At 38.1% G+C, this 22977-nt stretch overlaps 1 protein-coding gene across 2 annotated transcripts in view; it reads right to left on the bottom strand.

The window, feature by feature from the left end:
• Positions 1 to 22977, bottom strand: part of PKP2 (plakophilin 2) — a 91471-nt gene that overhangs the window by 22944 nt on the left and 45550 nt on the right. For both annotated transcript variants that reach the window (XM_054507108.2, XM_045873634.3), the window contains exon 6: positions 14839 to 15016. In XM_054507108.2, coding sequence (XP_054363083.1) covers positions 14839 to 15016 — 178 coding nt within the window. The remainder of the gene's footprint in view (positions 1 to 14838; positions 15017 to 22977) is intronic.

The following is a 22977-nucleotide window of genomic DNA, read 5'->3' as shown; positions in this document are numbered from 1 at the left end:
CTATCTTAAGGGACTAAAACATTTTTTTCAACAGCTAGTACTTAAGTTTGTGGAAATCAGAGAATTACCATGGCTAATCTTAGGCAGAATGGAAGCTTTTACAATGTATCTACCAAACCCTGAGAAATATTTATTTATAACTATTTCCTCTATGTAGCCCAGAAGAGGTTTAATATGAAAAATATCCCACAGTTATAAATGAAACAGTATCAAATATCGATATATGGAAACAATTATCTTATTGAAAAGTAAAAAAGAATGAGCATACAAACACACTACTCAATAAAAATTGAGTATCAGAGTTACCAATGAATATATTAGAAATGTTTAATTTAGTGTCTATGATTTTAACTCAATTAGATGATGGTTTTACTTCCCCTGGTATAATCTGGACAAAGGCTGAGTAAATATGTGGGCAACTTCCAGGAAACCAAAATATGTATGCTGTTGTACACTGAAATTTAAAAACCAGATCCTTGGACTGGGGGGTTGGAGGCTGGGGGGAGAAGTGGGGAATATAAACTCTTCCCACAAAGGCAGGATTGTTTTGGAGCTCTTCATCTTCCCTGAGCCAGAACAGGGGGAACACTAGCTTGATCAGTTACTTATGCTTGACATGAGGAAGAGTTTTTCTGGTAATAGGACTTGTTAAGCGTGGGGGAAAAAAACAGAATCTGAACCTCTGCATGTCTCTGAACAAAACTTTACAGATTTAGGAAGATTCAGGTGTTTTATCTAAAAGCAAATCAATGACTGATGACTGTCTCTAGCACCACTTTTCTCACACATTCCTGTGTGTCATAACGAAAAGGAGAAAAGAAAACCAAACACTCAGGACTTTGCTAGAACTGAAAGAATGGTATGTCTTTGTGAGATTAATGACAGGGTGACTAAACCTTAAATTCATAGGGCAAACCAAAAAATGGACAATGTCAAATGATAAAGACAACCGCAACTCAGTGTGTGTGACAGACATTGCAGTAGGCACTTCACAAATACCGTTATCTGTAATTTTTACAAAATTCTCCAAATTGGGGCATGCTAAAATTTCATTTGGAATCCTGACCTGTGACTCTTGTTTAAAATCAGAATTCCCTGCTTCTAGTAGGCTTTTTACTGGCCCGTCCATAAAAAGTTATGTGTGCAGCTGCGTGCAGGCTGTTACAGCTAGTTGGCCAGCACCGACAGGAAGTCTGTCACAACACAGAATGTCCAAAGCTCAGTGTGTGGTGTATGGTCAGCGAGCGTGGGGAAATGAACACTGTATGTTAACTATACCAGAATTAAAATAAAAAATAATTAAAAAAAAAAAAAGACTACAATTACTTACCAGATCTGAGAATGGCAGACAACATAATCATATGGTTAGAGTCTTTTCAAGACACTTCACCAACAAGTAATTCTAAGAGGCAGAGATTTTTTTTTTTAATGGGGCAATACCTACTAATAATAGGTGTCATTTCCTCCTAACACACAGGTTACGTGTGTGTCACATACAAGACCTACTGCCTATGGGGCCAGTCTTCAAGGTCTAGCTAGCATACTGAAAGAGTGATCACCTTGATGGTTTTACAAATATCGTAGGTACATCTTCACGTTCACCAACAACTATAGGATTTCTAATATCATGTATCGTAAACTGTGCAATAAGGCCCCAGTCCACTAAGTGCTTGGAGTCCATTCTAAGACCCAACGGGCACTTGATAAAGAGATTGGTGGATAAGGAGGCGTCCTTCTTCCTCTTGTTATTTGAGATTTAGGGCTGGGCTTTTGTTTATCTCTCAGCTGATATATATCAAACAGTTGGGCCTTGTCTGTGAGTAACCCAGAGAAAGCAGCAGAAGCAGCTTGTTATTGCCCAGAACAAAAGGGGAGCCTCATTTGAACTGGCAGAGGGACAAAAACTCTTTGCCAAGAAAAGGGATTGTCTGTTACCCTAAAGTCAACATCAGTTCCTGAAGGTATCTGCAGATATCTGTCAAAGTCAACTGTTTGGTCTGCAAACAGAAGCATCATTGGGAGGTAGAACAAAGCTCTCCCACGTACATGTCTTGTTCCTTCCAGGACAAGGAACATTAACCGAACAAAGATATGTCAGCATCTATTACACATCAAGAAACCAGAGGGCAGAGGAAAAGAAAATCTATCCTTAAAAATCCTTTGGTTTTGCTTTCCTGTATTTTTCGGATCTTCTAAAAGTATTCTGAATAATCAATGTAGCCAGCAATCATCTGGTTGGTAGGTAAGAGTCACTTCCTTTGGATTTAGCTGGCTGTTCAAGGTAGAATGCCAAATTCCATTTCAAATCGATTATAAACAGCGAACTAATTTTTGTAATATGCCTGGGAGCCACTGGAACTTGAATAGACATTCTTGACACCTAAAGGAGATTTCTCAGATGCCAGACAATGATTGATGAAGATGCTTAAGACTTAGAGTAAAATCATATGATGCTCAGATGGTCTGCATCTCCAATACAGGCACAGATTTTAACCATAGGATAGCAACAAAGTCATCAGCTGCTTTATTCAAATATACCAACCTGCTCATTTTTTTTATCATGATGAATTACAAAATTTTTAATAGTTCTATGATGATAATCAAGTATTTTTAGAAAAAGATTTTCAGTGATATAAGATACAGTTAATAATAAACTACTTCCAAATTAAGTTATACACAGATTTTTTTTTAAACATGAGGATGCTAAGAGAGTAAATCTTAAAAGGTCTCACACAAGAAAAAAAATCTTTGTTAACTATGTAAGGTGACAGATGTTAACTAGATTAACTGTGGTGATCATTTCACAATGTCTACAAATATCAAATCATTATGTTGTAATGAAACTAATGTGTCAATTGTACCTCAACAAACAAACATAGGATGCTTTTAAAAATCTCTGACAAAGTCATTCTTGGGAATTTTTGTTCAGGACCCAAGTCACATACTGACTGATACAGAAAGACAAGCAAATACAGTCCTCTTGATATAATAAAAATTATTCTTCTGTTACCTTCATTGATTTTTCTTCCTCCATATTAGTTCTATTCATGTATCCTTAATAGTTATCCCAGGGCTGAGCCCAAAGTAGGTAGTCAATATTTATGCATTGATTGATAAGAGTAAAGAGTTTCTTTGGCAAAGAGATATGTCATATAATTACTGAGAAGTACAACTCCTAATCTGAGTCTATCTGCTAAAGGCATGAATAGGATAGTAGAAAATTTAGTTTGAAGAACTGAGACATTTGCAAGGTTTGTAGCTGTGCTGTTTGACAATTCCAATGCGACCTAAACTCTTAACACTGGGTTCAGGAAGATCAGAGAGGGGTGGGGTGATCAGGTAAGCATAGCTGGATTTGCTTGGTTTGATGTTTGATTTGTTTGCTTTACTAACTTAATTACTGTTGAGAGATTTCAAACAGGTGACCTAAAACCCCTGAGATTTCGCTTATAAACAATCATTTTTTTTAAATCAAGATTTTATATATCCATTTAAATACCACGTACATCTTTTAAATTTACTTGAAGAGAAATTTACAAAATACTTTAATTCATTAAACTAAACATGTGTTTGTATTTTATTAGGGATCAAGAATTCCTGTCCCCGTTGAAGTCCTTCTATCTAGCTGGACTAAAAATCAAATTGACAAGATTAAGAGGAGAAAATCAAATAGCGTATGTACAGAGAGTCCACACAGTCATGGAAATTCTAAAGACAGGCAAAATGAGGTATACATGTTATTCTAAACTAAGGATAGAAGGGTAGGGGTCTGGCACTTCAGAAGAAAGGAATGTAATTCACAAGGTGAAAAGAAGAGCAAATGTCTGGTAATTAGATGTTTGTCCTGCCATACAGATAGGACACTCAGATAAAATTTATCTCAGCTAATAAACCTTATTCTGGGAAAGACCCCCCAATTTAGAGTTTTCTATGTAGTTAACGAAGGGGCAAAAATTTCTCTTGAGCACACACGGTCTTGATTGCCTTCAGCTCAAAATAATCTTCATGTCAAAGTGGCCTATCTTAGCGTGGCCTATCCTTGGCCCCCACAATACCTAAAATACATAACATATGAAATGCAATTATAACTGATAGTTTAACATTGCTAGTAATATTGCCAATTCCATTATTTATGGTGTAGGGGGAACAAATTTTGCCACCCCAAGATATGCCTCTTTGACATGTTATTTTAAGCTGGTTATTTTTAAGAAATAGCAAACACAGGAGAAGTTCAGCAAACCAAGTGGAAGTTACCCTTTTGTAAGAGACATTTACATTACTTACATTGCAAGACACATTTATATTCCCTTACAATTTGTAAGGGAAATCTCCATTTGTAAGGGTATCCCTCTGCTATATCAGGAGAGGAAAGACTAAATCTCTAGAAATTTATCAAAGAAGAAAGCATGGATTTAAAACTGCATAACAGGGGTGCCTGGGTGGCTCAGTTGTTAAGCATCTGGCTTCGGCTCAGGTCATGATCCCAGAGTCCTGGGATTGAGCCCCGCATCAGGCTCCTTGCTCAGCGGGAAGCCTGCTTCTCCCTCTCCCACTCCCCCTGCTTGTGTTCCCTCTCTCGCTGTCTCTCTCTCTGTCAAAATAAATAAATAAAATCTTAAAAAATAAATAAATAAATAAATAAAACTGCATAACAGCCTTATTCTTGTTTACTGTGCTTTGCCTGGTACCCTCCTTTAACTGACTCCCCACCCAAACATCTTTGTCTTCAGCTGAAGATGATATTTAAGGTGATGGCTTGGAGTGCTTGGGTGGCTCAGTCTGTTAAGCTTCTGCCTTTGGTCATGATCCCGGGTCCTGGGATCCAGCCCTGAGGAAGGCTCCCTGCTCACTGGGGAGTCTGCTTCTCCCTCTCCCTCTGCTTGTGCTTTCTCTCTCTCAAATAAATAAATAAATTAAAAAAAAAAAAAAGGTGATGGCTTTAGTTATTTTGGGGAGTTACTCACTTTTCCTGGTTTCTCCCATGTTTACAGGAGGTATACATGTTATTAAGCTTTTGTTAGACTTTCTCCTGCTAATCTAAGTCAATTTGATTATTAAACCAGCCAGAGGAACTCTGAAGGGTAGAGAAAAAATTTTCCTCTTCAACAACCGACTTCTTATTGCTTATGTTTACATATCAAATGAAGACTTTAAATAATTAATTAATAACTGTTTGAAGTATATTTCTGGAAAAATCACTCTTTAGGTTGAATTATGTGAATACTTCTATTGGGTTTTGTTATTGTTTACACTATTTTAATTAACATTCTTCTAGTTTTATATAAATTATTTTCCAGGAATAAAGAACTACATTTAGATTACAGTTTTAAAATGTAGTTCTGGCCTGCTTTGGATCTGCAGTCTGACAAAAAATTATTTGATACTCAGGGAAATTATTAGACCCTCATTTAACTAAGTATCTTAATTATTGAATTTTTAATTATTTAAATAATCATCTGGCATTATGTGTATGGTTAAACCAAATAAATCCTCTTCTGTCATAAGTATTCAGAACAAGGGATGACCACAAGTAAATAGAACGAAAATATACAATTAAGGAATGCAGACTCAGGAAACTTCTGAAGTTTGATATCCAGATATGTATAAAAAAATTAGATTTAGTAACATTATATATATATATATATAAAATATATGTATATATATATATATATATATATATATATATATATATATATATACACATATGTATTGGACAAGATAGAAGTATTTGAATATATTAAAATTCTACATGGAGACACTCTTTTTCCAGAGAGTGGGTATACTGATACTCAAGACCCCCTCTCCCACCCTGTGACATTACTCTTAACCCTGTGGCTAATTAGGAACATGATTAATAGTTACACCTTTTCTCTCTAAAGGTAGTTTGCTTTATCAGACCACTCAAATCCACCGCAGTTAGATTTATAGTGGTGACAATGGAAGTTTCTTTTAAGACAGTTGTAAATTTTAGTACATATGTTATATATTCATCAAAACACATTTACTACACCATCACATATGGGGGGAAAATGAAATTTAAGTAACTTGCAAGAGAAATGTATTACCAATTGCTTTTCTTCTTTAACTGGCATCTATAGGCACAAAATACAAGAATAAGAAAAATCATCCTAAACAAAGTAGCAAAATTCTAGGGTGGCCTTCAATTATGGCGATAAGATGAAAGTGCCAATTTTATATGCATTTCTCATTATGACTATATTGAATAATGATAGAGGTGAACCAGTAATAGAATGAAGAGCTGAAGATAGAGAGGGACATTCAAACGCCTACTCATCCTTCAACAGTTCCTTAAATATGACTCTCCAGTTAACTCTTCCCAACCCTCAGGCAACATCAGTTAGGCAACTCAATGCCTCCAGAACAGTCTTTCATACCTTTTACACTTCTTATCAAATGGATTGTGATTCCCTTCAGGTGCCTGTCTTTCCCACTAAACCTGGAGTTCCTCTAGGGCAAAGGTAGGTCCCATTCCCCTTGGAAATTTCAGAAATTTAAACTGTGTTTTGAATATAGCAGGCATTCAAGGAACAAATACAGTGTTAGATAAGAGGAAGAGGAAAGACAGACCAAATGGTAAAACCAAGAAAGCTGGACTAGTTTCCTTTTGCAAATTTCTGATAATGGTTCTATAATTGTGAGAGAGTTACTGTCAATTTCTTCAAGAATGAAGAAGGAGACTGCTAACAGAGGCTGCCGAGATGTGTTTGGTCAGAAGTGTCTTCCAGAACTCTGAATCTCACTGCTCTCAGAAAAAGTGTCTTCCAGAACTCTGAATCTCACTGCTCTCAGAAAAAGCATATTTTTCCCATTCTCTACTCTGACAGCTTCCACCATTGCCCATGGTCTTATACCTGTCCACCTAAGTCCAACTGGAACCCTGGAGGCACTCTAATTTCTGACCTCTAAGTTGTTTCCATCCCTTCTTCTTTAAGAGAACAAAGACTCAGGGAAGAGAAGGGAAGACAAGGGAAGAAAGGAGGAGGGAGGAAGGAAAGAAAGGGGAAGAAGCCATAAGAACGACATGGAGGAATGGAGAAATAATGATAAATCTTTGGTAGAAATTTCAAACTTCCTCCTAAATGAAACAAGACGAAAGCAGAGAGGGAGATAAACCATAAGAGACTCTTAATCTCAGGAAACAAACTGAGGGTTGCTGGAGTGGAGGGGGGGTGGGAGGGATGAGGTGGCTGGGTGATGGACACTGGGGAGCGTATGTACTATGGTGAGCACTGTGAATTGTGTAAGACTGATGAATCACAGACCTGTACCCCTGAAACAAATAATACATTATATGTTAATAAAAAAATTTAAAAAAAATTAAAATAAAAAAAAGAAATTTCAAACTTCCTCCTGATAATAACTATTGGTTTTATTTGTCACATCCATAGGTTTTCCAAAGGTGTGCCAATCAGTGATGTGGAACATACAGACTTGACAGCCATGTCACATCAATTCCTAAGAAGTTACCCATACTAAATAGAAAAGCAGGGGCTCATCACAATGAGTGTGCATGTAGGAGGGGTGTTAAATCAAAGAAGGCAGCTCATGCTTTTTGGTAATTTACAATTCTATGATTGTCACATAAGTCTTTTGGAATCTGAAATATCTTAAAGAGTATCCTACTGATTGCAATAAATTATCAAATATCAAATACTGTTAGACTTCTCACCCTAAGCAAATGAAAATAACTTGTAAAAAAAAAAAAAAAAGAATGGGGCATTTTAGCATGTTTTCTCCATTCAAAAAAAAGGAAAATGATGAAGCTTTGTAATACCTTCCAAGAAAACAAAGGAATTGTTTCTTCTTTGAAAAGGGATGTGTATAGAAAAAAATATGCTTATACCCTAATTACCCACATTTTGGTGTTAATATTAACTAACAGAAATTCAGTGCCAGTGGTGTGCTGGTAAATTTTTATTTAACTATCAGGTTTTTTTTTTTTTTTACTGATGCAAAATATTTATTCCAAGTTAGTTATTTTAAGCAGTAGTTTTCCCCCTCAACAGACTTGTGATAACCACATCTTTTAAATCTGTAAATAATGTTATCAAAATAATCTTAATCTTTGAAATCTCACAAAAATTTATATTTTACAATCCACCCTGAATATCAAGGCTGCAAGAATAACACATTTCCTATATCCAAATATTCTACAGCTGTACCCAAAAAAGGAAAAAAAAAAAAAAAAAGAAAGAAAAGAAAAAAGAAAACCATGTATGTTTGGTTATGGGCTAACGTTACCCGAGCAGCCAAAAATAAAATAAAATATCCAAATTATTAGCATTAATTTAATACAATTATAACTTCAATAGTCACTTTGTCATTGACAATGATTGCATGAGCACGGGGGTGAGTGCCCCAAAGGCTGGCAGCAGAAGCTGTGCTGCTGAGCAGCCTCCCCTCTCTGCACGGGCAGCTCCCATCCGTGTGTCGTCATTTTTTTTTTTTTTTTAAAGATTTTATTTATTTGTGAGAGAGAGAGAGAGCACAAGCAGGGGGAGTGACAGGCAGAGGGAGAAGCAGGCTCCCCGCCGAGCAGGGAGTCCTATGTGGGACTCCATCCCAGGACCCTGGGATCATAACCTGAGCCAAAGGCAGATGCTTAACCGACTGAGCCACCCAGGCGTCCCAACAATCAGTTTTCTAGGGGCAAGGGAGTGGGGAGACCTCTGACTTGTAGCATTTGCCAATTTCTGTGGTGTAAACACTCCCACCGTGGCTGATTTCAACCTACCAATATGATGTCACTGCCTGTGGAGCTATTAAGAGATGCTGACAATTCCATTTGCTGGCTCTAGCACAAATTGGAGTGTACCATTTTATTTTTCCTCTCCTAACTTGGGTTTTACTACTCATTATTGCTAGCATAATATTGTTTAAGATGTTTTCCTCATTGCAAAATTTGTATCACCTTTCAGGGAGTAACTTCAGTCATTAAAAGTATGTTAATTCCAAAGGGACCTCAAGAAGGCACCAAGGCCCATGCATGGTAAAGCTGCTGCAGACAGATGCTAATCCTGTAGATAAATGATCTGATACCTGACAAATACGCTGTACCTGACAGCATTGGTCCTTTCGAAGGATAAACCCTGCACGTTCTCCTGTGTGAATGCAATCTCAATGTACCAGGTCCAGATGGGAAGAGCCGGGGTCACTGCCGCAAAGCAAGTTCATCAACAAAGCAAACATCTTACCTGCGGAGCAGACTCACTCTATACCATTGCTATATGCAGACCAAGGGAAGTCCCTCTCAAAACTGATCTCAGTGTCAAGTTAGTAAAGGAAAAAAGTCACTGGTGTATGCAGTTTTTCTCCAAAGGAGATTGAAAAAATTTAGCTACACTAACCTGAGTCAACCACAGTGCCAAAGATATTGCTCATGTTGCCAATTCATTGTTGGCTCTACACCCACTGGGGGAGAGAATACCTCAAATAAACTTAGAGCAATTAAGATATTTGCTAACATTTGTGACCTTATTATTCAGCAAGATTCACTTTTGTTAGAACCAGTCAACAACTGTCTTAAAATCTGTTTAGAGAAGCTGTGGTCATAAATAAGCAACTACTCAGCAGACACCTCTATTGTTATGGAAATTGAGACTATTTGATCGCAGGTCCCCTACAGGTCTTTTCTTGCATTCTGTGCATATCTCCTTAGTGGCTTTTATACTCATTGTGACAACATCCAACCTGACGTTGCCTACAATGCCCTCTCCTTTCCTGGAAATGTCTCCCACTTCATAGGCTTCATCCTTTGTATCTTCTCTGTTTATATGAAATGCAGTACAGAGTTCCATTTGCATAGAACTTCTAAAACAAAAACAATGAGACAATGTGAGGTTGCAAGGCTGTGAAGGGCAGAGGTTTTATCCATATCAGCACAGTCTGCAGGAGTGTGACAAACATGAATGTATGAATGTACTTGGCTTTGGAGACAGGCTTCCTGGATTTGAACTTCAGCTTTGTCTCTTACTAGCTGCATGACGTTGGAAATATCACTTAATCTCTTTGAACCCCTCAACTATAAAATGGGGAAAGCTTACTTTATAAGGGCTGTTGTAAGAATAAACTGAGAAAATCCTCATCAAGAATTCAGAACAGTTTCTAGAACGTAATACACAATAAATGTCAACTATTATTATTGTGATTTAGATACATAGGTGAAATAAGAACAGATATTTAAGCATATACTATGGCATTCAAATTTTGTAGATGTTTTGCTATATTCTACTTCTAAAAGTAGTTCAAGTCAGTGGTTTGGACTGGCTGTGCAAACACTGTTTAAAATGGTGTCATATTGATGGGAGTATATTCAGCTATTACATCTTCTGGAAAATGTGTGTCAACTAAGGCACTGCTTCACTCAAAACATCCATCTTTTATTCCTCGTTCATAAGGGGAAGCAGCAGGAAGAGATTTGCAACTAATATTTTTGTCTTTATTATTCACTTTCTCAATACACCTTTCTTGTTAATATTATAATTATTCTTCACACAGAACTTACCATATTTCTATTCTCCCACACTAGCTAATCTTGCTTACAGAAGAAAAAAATTAACCTCTTAACATGACCTTCAAGGCCCCCACAATCTAGCCTTAGCCTATGTTTCCAACTTGTTTGATTACTTCCCATCACAAATTTGATACTCTTGCCAGACTTGATTATTCACCCAGTTCATCATGTATTTTCATTTGCTCACTCCTTCATTTATTTTTTTCATTCAGATACTTTATAATTGCTTACTATATGCCAGAACTTTGCTAGGTGTTAGGGATTAAAGATAAAAAGAATGCACAGCCTTGTTTGCATTCGTACAGAATGAGCCCAACATGTGAAAGAAGAAGAGCAAATGGAGAGGAGATACAAATTTAAAAACAGAGTGAGTCCCATGGATGCTGAGTTTCTGCCCGAGTCCCTGAGGTCATGGTTCCTGGTGCACTTCCTTCACTTCCACAAGTGACCGTCAACATCTCACCCACAGGAGCCAATGAATCCCTACGTGGCTTTAGCAAGTTTGAGTTGAGTAACTAATTTTGAGTTGAAAGAGTCCCTACTGATACTTTAAGAACTCTGATGTAACACGGTCAGGCAATGGGAGCTACAGAGAAATTCTGAGATGCAAAATGTTTTTAAATAGTTCAAAATGTATTATTAGATCAAAAGTGTAATAAAAAAGTGGTTCTAGTGAACTGTACAGAAGACGGATTCAAAGAGACCATTTAGGCACCTCTTCTGCTATTCAAGGATTGAGTGCCTAGTCCTTAGAGAATTTCTGACTATTGAAATAATCCACCAAGGCCTAGTTCATTTGGCACCTCTTCTATAGCGTCTTTCTGATCCCACTCTGCTGGCATGAATGGTCCTTTGTTCTGCATTCCTGCAGCACTTACTTCCCTTGTACCTCTGACACCATGGGTCTCCTAATTCAGCTGCATCAGAATCACCTGGAGGGCTTGTTAAAACTAGACTGCTGGGCCCCACCCTGAGAGTTTCTGATTCAGAAGGTCTGGGGTGGGACCTGAGGATTTTAACAGGTTCCAGGTGATACAGATGCTAATGCTCCAGGAGCTACTGCTCTAACATATTTCACTGCCAGCTGTGTTCTCTTTCCTTTACTCATCTGCATCCCCCCCCCCCCCCGTTAGGTTAACGGTTCCCTAAGGATTCTCTTATTCATTTTTGTGAAATTCCCAGGAGCTAACATAAAAGCTTACACAAAACTGGTATTTGATATGATGTGTGATTAACAATGGAGAGAAGATAAACATTTTACCATAATAAATTCTCTTAGTTACAATCTAGATTCCCTCAAAAAAATGAACTGTAACTAGAGAAAATATCAAAAGGCAGAATATATTCTGACCTCTCATGGGCTGCCTAATTTTGATTACTTTTTTTTTTTTGAGAGAGAGAGAGAGAGTGTGCGCATGCAGAGCCTGATGCTGGGCTCAATCTCACTACCCTGAGATCAGTATGTGAGCTGAAATCAAGACTTGGATGCTTAACTGACTGAGCCACCCAGGCAGCCCCTGATTGTATCTTCCATTTGATTTCTTTTAATCCTTGCACATAAAGCACAATGATTATTTTCAAATATAAGAAAGCTTGAGATGCATGATCTTAGAGATGACTAGCACTTTTCTTCCTCCTGCCATGTATTTCTATTTCCTCTTGATTTAGCTGGCATCTGACAGCCCAAGGGAGAAAACCTTTAAAGCATTTTCTCATCCCATTATTTAGAAATACTGATCAAACTAACTTCCTTTGTAGCTGTTCTTATGGCAAAACTTTCTGTCCCTTTAGGCTTTGTTGCCTTACAGCTATTTAAAAACATCTAGGAATAAATTTAACTAAGTAGGCAAAAGACCTGTATACAACAACAACATGACACTGATGAAACAAACTGAAGACATAAATAAAGGGAAAGATATACCATACTCATGGATTGGAAGAATTATATAGTTACAATGTCCAAGGCAATCTACAGTCACTGCAATCCCTATTAAATTTCTAATGGCAGTTTTCACAGAAATAGAACAAACAGTTCTACAATTTGTATGGAATCACAAAAGACCCCAAATAAAGAAAGCAGTCTTGAGAAAGAAGAGCAAAGCTGGAGGCATCACACTCCGCTTTCAAACTATATCACAAAGCTATAGTAATCAAAACAGCATGTGGACACACAGATCATTGCAACAGAATAAAGAGCCCAGAAACAAACTTGAGCATATATGGTCAATTAATTTGCAACAAAGAAGTCAAGAATACTTGGGGAAAGTGGGGAAAGGAAAAAGGAAAGTCTCTTTAATAAAGGGTGCTTGGAAAACTGTACAGCCACATGCAAAAGAATGAAACTAGACCATGATCTCACACCATGCACAAAAATTAACTCAAAATGGATTAAAGATGAATATAAGACCTGAAATCATAAAACTGCTAGAAGAAAGCATAGGCAGTAAGCTTCTTGACATCAATCTTGGTGATTATTTTTTGGATCTGACACCAAAAGGTAACAAGAGCAAAAATAATCAAGTGGGATGATATCAAACTAAAAAAGCTTCTGCACAGCAAAGAAAACCATCAACAAAATGAAAAGTCCATCTGTGGAATGGGAGAAAATACCTGCAAATCATGTATCTGATAAGGGGTTAATATCCAAAATATATGAAAAACATACAATTCAATAGTAAACACAATCTAATTTAAAAATAAGCAGATCTGAATGGACATTTTTCTAAGGAAGATACAGAGATGGCCAACAGGCACATGAAAAAATGCTCAACATCACTAATCACCAGGGAAATGAAAATCAAAACCACAAGGAGATATCACTTCACACCTGGTAGAATGGCTATCCTCAAAAAAAAAAAAACAAGAAATAACAAAAGTGTTGGTGAGGATATGGAGAAAAGGCAAACCTTGTGCAATGCTTGTGGAAATGTTAAGTTGACACAACCATTATGGAAAACATTACAGAGGTTCCTCAAAAAATTAAACACAGAACTACCATATGATCCAGCAATTTCACTTCTGGATATTTATCCAAAGAAAACAAAAACACTAACTTTGAAAAGATATATGCACCCTCATGTTCATTGAAGCATTATTCATAATAGCCAAGAAATGGAAACAAGCTAAGTGTCTACAGATAAGTGAATGGATAAAATCTGGTATATATATGTAGACTATTATTCAGCAACAACAAAAAATGAAATATTGCCACTGGCAACATCATGGATGGACCTTGGGGGCATTATGCTAAGTGAAATAAATCAGGCAAAGACAGACAAATACTGTATGATCTCACTTATAAATGGAATCTAAAAGAAACAAAACAAAACAAAAATAAAAACCAAAGTCGTAGGGGCGCCTGGCTGGCTCAGTCAACAGAGCATGTGACTTTTGATCTTGGGGTTATGAGTTTGAGCCCCATGTTGGGTACAGAGATTACTTAAATCAACAACAACAACAAAAACAAGCTCATAGGTAACAGAGAACAGACTGGTGGGATTGTCAGAGGCAGGAGGGGTGGGCAAAATGGGTGCAAGTTGTCAGAAGGTACAAATTTCTAGTCATAAAATAAGTAAGTCCAAAGAAACCATAATGGAAATAAATTTTTCATATGCCATAAACAAACGAACAAGTTAGTCAGTCCTGGTGAGGTAATGTACAGCATGGCAACTATAGTTAATGATACTGTATTACATATTTAAAAGTTGCTAAGAGAGAAAAGTCTTAAAAGTACCCATCACAAGAAAAAAGAAACTCTGTAACTATGTGTAGTGATGAATGTCATCTCGACTTACTGTGGTGACTGTTTGCAATATACACAAATATCGAATCATTATGTTGTACATCTGAAACTAATATAATGTATAAGATAAAAGAATAAAAACCCTAGGTTTAAAATTATTTTTTAACCATGTCAGTAAATTAGATTTTTGTGAATTAAAAAATAGCATGGAGCCTACCTTAAACCCTGGGAGACAGGAAAGGCCAGTCTGCATGGGATTCTGGGCATTCAGATCAGCTCTCTGTTTTCTTTATTGGAAATGACATCCTCTCTTTTGTGAGCTAATGTGGGTAGGTGATAAAATCAAATATGCCTAGAAACAATATTCTGTTCTTACTTTACCTTTCTCATTGTCTCTACACGCCCCATTGGTAACAACGGGTAATGACACACTTCTTGTGCTTTTTTTATTTAGACTGATCTTTATAATTCTTATTGCATCTCCAGGTAATGGAGTAGAGTTTTAGAAACCTGGATGCAGTATGTAAGGTATACAGAGAAAAGATCTGTAGAGTGGCATTACCTTAAACATCCTGTGACGTTGTAAAATATATCAAAATCAAGCAAACCGTTAGCTTTAGGGTAATCTCCTTCTGGCCACCCCGAGAAGGGAATGATGATATTCTCAGTCAGGATAAGCAAGGCTTCTGTTATCATGAGATTCTTGAGTTTGTCATTAGATGACAAATTCCACAGCAAACCTAGAAAAGCAAAGAGTACTATCAAAACAGTGCAGGGATGGGTCAAATGACTGCTGAAAAGATGAATTAGGGCCAGCATCCCCCCAGGCTGTGGCTAGCTGTTTGGAAAAAAGGGGGAGCGAGAGAGCCCCTTTCCCAACCGAAAGAATCGGTTTAGAGTTTGTTAGATGGCAATGAAGCCGATCCACAATGAGAGAGAGAGATTATGATATAAAATTATGCCAGTTTAAATCAATCAGGAATGTGAATGAAAGTTAGAAATCCTTTAACATTTATGTTGTTTCTCTTAAAAGATCCTACCATTAAGCTGACCTCACTGAGATAATAAATTCTGGTCTCATTAACATGGAGGCTGGAAACGATCCTATTTTATTAAAGACTTCAATGTTTTTATTTTATTTTTTTAAAAAATATTTTACTTTTTTTTTTTTTTAGTAATCTCTATACCCAACATGGGGCTTGAACTCACAACCATGAGATCAAGACTTACACGCTCTACCGACTGAGCCAGCCAGGCACCCAAGTGTTTCTTCTGTAGAAGCAGGAGAGAATATCTCCCTCTGCCTCCCGCTCCCCACTACCTGCAACTTCCACCTGATATTTGCCTCCCAGTGAGAGCAGAAGGGCCCACAGAAAGCCTTTGCCTGTACCCATGCCTGTCACCAGTAGGCTGATCAACATTACCAATTAATACTTATTAAATCCTATCCAATGATAGACTTTCTGTCCTCCTGGAATTTATGCTAGCTACCTCACGTATTTCCTACATTATAGTTCGGCAGTGAAGGAGATACAAGAGTATTTGATCTATTTGCCGACGTGTATGGCCTAAAGCATTGGCCTAAGGCTGGTACCACTGTCCTCATTCAACTTTCCCTTTCCTCTTGAAACGTCTCCACCTGACCCGCCATTAAAGAGAAAGGCTATATAAGCCAACTCAGAAATAAATTAAAAGAACAGCATACTGTACTTTCCAGGGCCTTTGTGAGACAGAGCCTGAAGCTGGGTATCTCAGAGAGAATACAAAGTGGCACCATACATTTAGGATTTGTTTTTCTTACAAATTTGGCATTCAAATACTTCCGATTCAGTGGAAAGACTATGCATCTCTCGCTGGCTATTCCAGTGACTCCCAGCAGGTGTCAAGTTGCCTTAGCTTCCTTCATCCCTCCGTGAATGACTCTAACTCACTAGCATCCAGGAAGGCAGAAAGAGAGAAGGGGCGGAAAGAGAAGGGAATCTTCATTTTCTTCCCTATTCATGCCCCTACCACCCAATCGGTAATTCTTACTTTTAAAATGTACTGCTTTGTCTGCATAAAAGAAAGCAGGAGCACAGGTATACAGGACAGCCTACCTTGTGAAAAAAGCGAAGGTGTTTTTTTTTTTGGCTGAATTATGTGGTGATATCATCAGCCCTGATTTTAATGACTGAAATAATTGTCCGTGTGGTTAAAGCTTGCTAATTATTCAACCATACTAATACTTGGCCCACCATTTAGAACACTTGAGGCCAAACACAGTCTTTTGACCTTCACCAGTTCACTCTGGTTGTGTACCAGTACGTAATTTCTGAAACAATAACCAAATTCCCACTGCAGCCTACACTGAGCTTCCGTCAGATAGAGAGACACTGGGTCTAGTGTCTTGTGAGGACCAGCATTCTGGCTCAGGTCTTCTCCTGATCCAACTCGCACTGGGGATTACTCAGGAGCAGTGTCCCTCAGCCACAGGTTTTGTAACACAATGACTTCATTCCTCCCACTTCATCTTGAGGGGCGCGGGACAGGGGGAGTGACAGAATAAAACTCCAAAGGTGGTTGAAAACAATTTAGAGGCAGGTCTGAGGTTGAGTGGTCTGGTTACTAAGCTACTAAAGGAAGTTAAAAAGAAAAGAGAGAAAAGGAAAAAAAAATAGCTTCCTGTTTTAAATAAACAAACAAAGTAACAGTCTCTGCTTGCCAGAGGCTTAAAAATGTAAAGTATAATGACATTTCCTCTTTTTAAAAAGGACCACACAGGGCACTCAAAGGAAAAGTATACCTTACAATAAAAACCAGAAGAGGATTAATTTTAAACAAAGGGAGTGGAATTTTCCCTCAACGGTCGGATGTCCTTCATAGCTTGGCATGCAGTATTACTTCCATAAAAGAATCTGGCTTGGGAATGTCAGTATAAGTTTTGAATTTTTAATGTAGGATATTGTATAGAAATGTCATGCCTGCCAAATTTGTGTATGGCACGAAGCTAGGAAGGAGCTTAAGTGTTCACTAGAAATTCGGGATTATACATACTTAGACACTTCCCCTACGTGTACACACAAAATCAATAAAGGACCAATTGCAAATTGGGAAAATATGTATGACAATACGAGGTTAATAGCCTCAATATATAGAGTTCTTATAAATCGCTAAAGATTCAATTGCTAGAAAAATTAACCCAATCTAAAAAATGTTAGAATCTAATACACATAGGAATGCATTTTCTCTAGTAATGAAAGAAATGCAGGTTTAACAGCTAGATATCATTTTTTGTGACTATAAGAAGGCAAAACCAGAACTAATGAGTGGAAATTCTAGGGAAAAAGATTCTGGCTCACTGAAAATACAAACTTCTAAGAGAGCTTTGAAGACAACAGAAGACCTGCTTGTAAGATCCAGCTTTATCGCTGGAGCTGATAAAAAATGAGCTCATCCTTTATGAAAACATTGACAAGGAGTTTTTTTTACCCCCAAGCTAGAGTGGTCCACTAGCCTAGCAGTTTCCAAATGAACTTAGTGGCATATCTGAATCACATATTTCTGGGCCACATCCCAAATTTACTAGCCAGAATCTCAGGATGGCTCTCAGGAATCTGTATTTTATAAAAATGATTTCCATGGCACCTGGCTGGCTCAGTTGGTAGAGTGCATGACTCTTGATCCCAGGGTCATGAGTTTGAGCCCCACGCTGGGTGTAAAGATTACTTAAAAAAATGATTCCCATTTCTGGCACTGAGAAACGAATGGGCCAGATGACCCTTGATAGAGGTTCCTTTCGATGACTTGATTCTAGATGCCCTGAGCTAGTATTAGGGTTTAGGTTTTCATTGGTCTCACCTTTAACTTCTAGTTAATTTATTCATAGTGCCTAGATCTCTATTATAGTTCTTCGTGGCAGCCGATAAGCCTGTCATTTTCTATCACTAAGTTCTCATTTGAGCCAAAAAGAAAGAGAAATGGATTCTGGTAAGGGATATACTTTGAATAATTAGCACTTGTAACAGAGATAGTAATAACTGCATTATCCAGAAATTTATTGCCAACTGTGATATTTGCAAAAAATAGCTAACTATAGTAAAGGGATCTTATAAAATATTAAAATCCATGTTTTATTAATATTGCCCTTTAGGACTAGAAATATAGTTATTTAACAAAGTCTGCATGATACTTTGGTAGCAAAAACTGCAAGTATTATGACTAAATAAATCCCTATTATCAGTACAGAGGAGAAGGAGGAACAGGAGAACTGGTGTGTTTTAACCTCGTTTTGCAAAGTGATCACAGAACAGGAGGATTTTTTTTTTTTTTTTAATAATTTCCCTTGCATGGATGGATCTACTCCTCTCACCTAAGTTTTGTAAATCTCGCCTGAAATACCACACTATTGCAAAGGCCATTTAGTCTGAGTTATATATGAACCCAAGGTAACCTGTTGCACATTACAAATGAAGAAAAAAAACAATTATTTTTAAAAGGTGCATAATGGGGCGCCTGGGTGGCTCAGTTGGTTAAGCGACTGCCTTCGGCTCAGGTCACGATCCTGGAGTCCCGGGATCGAGTCCCGCATCGGGCTCCCTGCTCAGCAGGGAGTCTGCTTCTCCCTCTGGCCTTCCCCCTCTCATGCCCTCTCTATCTCATTCTCTCTCTCAAATAAATAAATAAAATCTTAAAAAAAAATAAATAAAAGGTGCATAATGAATATTTTACAGTAAAATGTTTCTGCTATTAAAATACAGCAATCCAATTAAATATTCCCATTAAACATGCAGAGGTGAATATGCATTTTCGACAAATTCCATCAACAATCATCCCGACCCTTCCTTATGTGACATGCAGGACAAGAATCTCCTGCTTCATTCTTGCCAAGGCAGAGCCCTACTCGCTCCTCAAAGTCCTCATTACTCAGTGACCCTGAAGATGAACCTCTGAGATCAGTATGTACTGTTCTCATTTCAATTAAAGTACACTACCACGCTTACTTGGTAAGGGAGGGGAACAACCTTGTAGAGGGAAAGTCTTTGATCCTGAAGTCTTTTCACCTGAAAAGGAAAGAGCTTCCCTCCTCATCTGGTACTGAAAACGCCAGGAGGGTTAGTGAACAAAGCTCTGGTGCTTCTTCTATGCATATATAGAAATCAGATGGTTAATGGTTTTATATCTTGGCCAAAAAAATCAGGGTCTTATCTGAAAACACACTTGATTCTCTTATTTGTGTGTAATCTAGATATTCCCAGGTCACAAACCTCTTTTTTTTAACAAAGATTTTATTTATTTATTTTTAAAAAAATGTATTTATTTGAGAGAGAGAGAGAGAGAAAGCACGAGAGAGATCAAGCATGAGTGAGGGGGAGGGGCAGAGGAAGAAGCAGGCTCCCCACTGAGGAGAGAGCTGGGTCTCAGGACTCTGAGATCATGACCTGAGCTGAAGGGAGATGCTTAACCAACTGAGCTACCCAGGTGCTCCAAAGATTTTATTTATTTGAGAGTGTCAGTGGGAGGGAGAGGGAGAGAGAATCTGAGGCAGACTCCATGGTAAGCACAGAGCTTGACGCGGAGCTCGATCCCAGGAACTGAGATCATGACCTTGAGTGCAACCAAGAGTCAGACACTTAACTGACTGAGCCACCCAGGTGCCTCCACACGTCTCTTTTACATATTCAATCAGACAGCCACAGTTGAGAAACATGGAGGCATAGCACTGTTGTTATTGCAATAAACATACAGGCATGAAATAAGTGGCATCCTAATATTAAAGGGTGCAAAAGTAGTTCATTAGAAGCCTGTTCTTTCAAAACTCTGCTGGGGGGATGGGGGGAGACAGGGAGTAAAGTATGAGAGGATCGCATCTGAAAATGCTTCAGAGGAAGAGATGACTTTCGAAGGATGAGAGGGTTCACCAGGTGGTCAAGGTGTGGAAAAGGATGCTATCTAGTCCAAGGAACAGCAGAGACAAAGATACCAAGATGTGGAACAGACCAGCTAATCCTCTGGGATTTCAGAACCTGGGCTGGGAGGGTATGAGAGGAGACACTGCTGCCCATGGTCACCGGGCTCACATCATATCTTAGGGGTAGTGGGGAGCCCAATGGGGCAGTATTTTCATATTAGAAAGAAATCACTAGGTGCAGAGTGATGGATCGAGTGGGAATGCACAATACTGAATCAGAGGGCGGGTAAGAAGCAAATGTAGTAGTAGACCAGAGGCGTGAAGAGGACCGAAGCACGTCAGTGTTAAGTGGAAAGAGAGGAAGGTTCAGAGAGGAGTGAAGGAGCTCTCTGATCTGAGATTCTTAAAGACAAGCCCTTTCCCAAAGAAGTGTAAAAATGAGTCACTCTCTGCCCCCAAAGCAGTAGGTGTGAGCCACTTTCATAGAGCAAAACATCCAGATAAAGCTAGGTTCGAATCTGGGCCTTGTGCTCTGCTAGCTGTGTAATCCTGGGCAATCTACTCCCCCCGACCACCTTGCTGCGTGTCACGCTGATCATGAGGAAATCATCAACAATGCGTTAGGGAGATGTCGGGGGGCATAAAGATGAAAAATGGAAAGTCCTAACTTAGTGACTAGCATGTAAAAGGGGCTCAATAAAAAGATGTTCACCAAATAGACAAGATTCACATATATGGTTGCTCGCTTGTGTTTCCTTACAAAGATACAAACATGTCTACATTAAGTCAACAGTTTATTTCTGAGGCCCTGAAAGCACTTACTTAGCTGTTCTATTAATAGAGCTAAAGGAAGTTATTTCGAAGGATTTGTATCAAACATTCAAGTATCAACTCAATTCAATTAGCATGTAATGAGCACCCTCTGGTAGGGGTGCTTGGCTTGTTCTGGAAATCCTGAGAATTGCACAATAAACCTCCATTTATCAGCTCTGTAGATTATCTAAAGATAAATGAATGGTTTCTATGGCATTAATACCACAGAATGTTCTCTGACCGTAGTTTCCTATTGCCTAAACAAAAGAAGAGGAAGAGAGGTTCAATGGATTACTTCCTTGACACACACCCACAAATCCTTCCAAACTCTCTAGCTACAATATACCCTAACCTCAATACTCTATTATCCAACTCCCTCTCAATGACCAGCAGCTTCTTTTTGCTTCTTTGCTTTGCTAATGATGTTCACTTTCCTGGGAATAACTTTCACTGTCCTTCAAAACACCAAAGTGTATCCTATCCTTCTTTAAAAGTCCACAAGGAACCATATCTCCTTTGTGAAGTCTTTTTTTTTTTTTACTGTAAAACAGTGCATCTGTTTGATTCTCTCTTATGGTTGTCGTTACTATATTTTAATGAAGGAAATGTTAGGTTCTAACTATGAGGTTTGGTCTTTTTTTTTTTTTTTTTAAGTGCCAACCATCACATAATTGTTCATGTTTTAGTAGAGGGAAAAGAATGTCTACAGTCTCTCTAGACTGATTCTCATCGCCTGGCACTTGAAGGCAGTCCTGTAAACGCTGGCTGAATGCATGAATGAATCAATGAATGAGTGAGATCACCCTTAATTTCTGTAGGTATTTTAATATAAGTCATAAATATGGAAGGAAATTTCTCATGGGACAAGATAGCATGCTGGCAGAAGGGCAGCATGGTACGACCCTTCATACAGTTTTATAAAATTAAAATATATCAAGATAAAAAAATATGTGATTATTGTAAATAGAAATGGGCAGAGAAGATTGAATGGCAACATTTCTACAGAAAAAAAGAACTATTGGGGGTGCCTGGGTGGCTTAGTCGGTTAAGCGACGGCTCAGGTCATGATCCCAGGGTCCTAGGATCGAGCCCTGCGTCGGGCTCCCCGCTCAGCCTCAGGGAGTCTGCTTCTCCCTCTCCATCTCCCTCTCCCCACCTCCAGCTTGTGCTCTATCTCGCTATCTCTCTCTTCTCTTTCTCTCAAATAAATAAATTTAAAAATCTTTAAATAAAAAAAAGAAAAAAGAACTGCTTTATGGTAAAGTGGACATGGCAGAAGTGCAGAATATATTCAATTTAAAATAATATTTGTGAAATACCTCCTTTTAAATAAATAACACTGTCAAGCATTAGTACTTAAAAATACTTTTATAGGATATATTAAAAAGGTTAACTTCTTTGGGCTTTACTTTTCTCATTTATAAAAGTGAGATTTAATCACCCAATAATACCTAAAAATACCTCAGAACCTTTCCGTGATAATTAAATTAAAAATGTATGTTTACCACCTGGGCCACTGAAGCTACTTAATTAAAGTTTCCCCAGGGTAATCCTACTGACAATCGCAGTCTGTAATGTGTGCAGGGAGCACCAGCAGGGAGCTGAAGATGATGGCGAGGAGGGTGAGCTTGAACATCGATGCACCATTTTCTCCTCTACCATATGTACTATTCATTTAAATGAAACTAGGTCTCTCTTCTCCATGTTTCAAGGGTTACTAAAACTGTTGCTTTAATGCTATCAGATTATTTCATCCTTCTAATCTCTTGGGCAGAAAGAAGGTATTTATTTGTACAAATCAGTATTTTGAAATATGAAGTAGAGAACTAAAAAAAAAAACCACATCCAGCCACTTTCATCTTTTTTTCTTTTTTTAGGGTGCAGGATGGGTGGGCTAGGGAGCAGGTATTTTGAGGGGTCCAGGTAATGGAAGGATTGGGAAACATTTCCTGTATTTTGACTATTTGATTAAATTGACCCTCTACATTCAGGCACTATTTG

This window comes from Mirounga angustirostris, unplaced genomic scaffold (genome assembly GCF_029215605.1).
Source record: "Mirounga angustirostris isolate CCGP_5_RB_7025 unplaced genomic scaffold, mMirAng1.0.hap1 SCAF_5, whole genome shotgun sequence".
NCBI lineage: Eukaryota > Metazoa > Chordata > Mammalia > Carnivora > Phocidae > Mirounga > Mirounga angustirostris.
The sequence above is the reverse complement of the archived record's forward strand: the minus strand, read 5'-3'. Positions and strand labels throughout refer to the sequence as shown.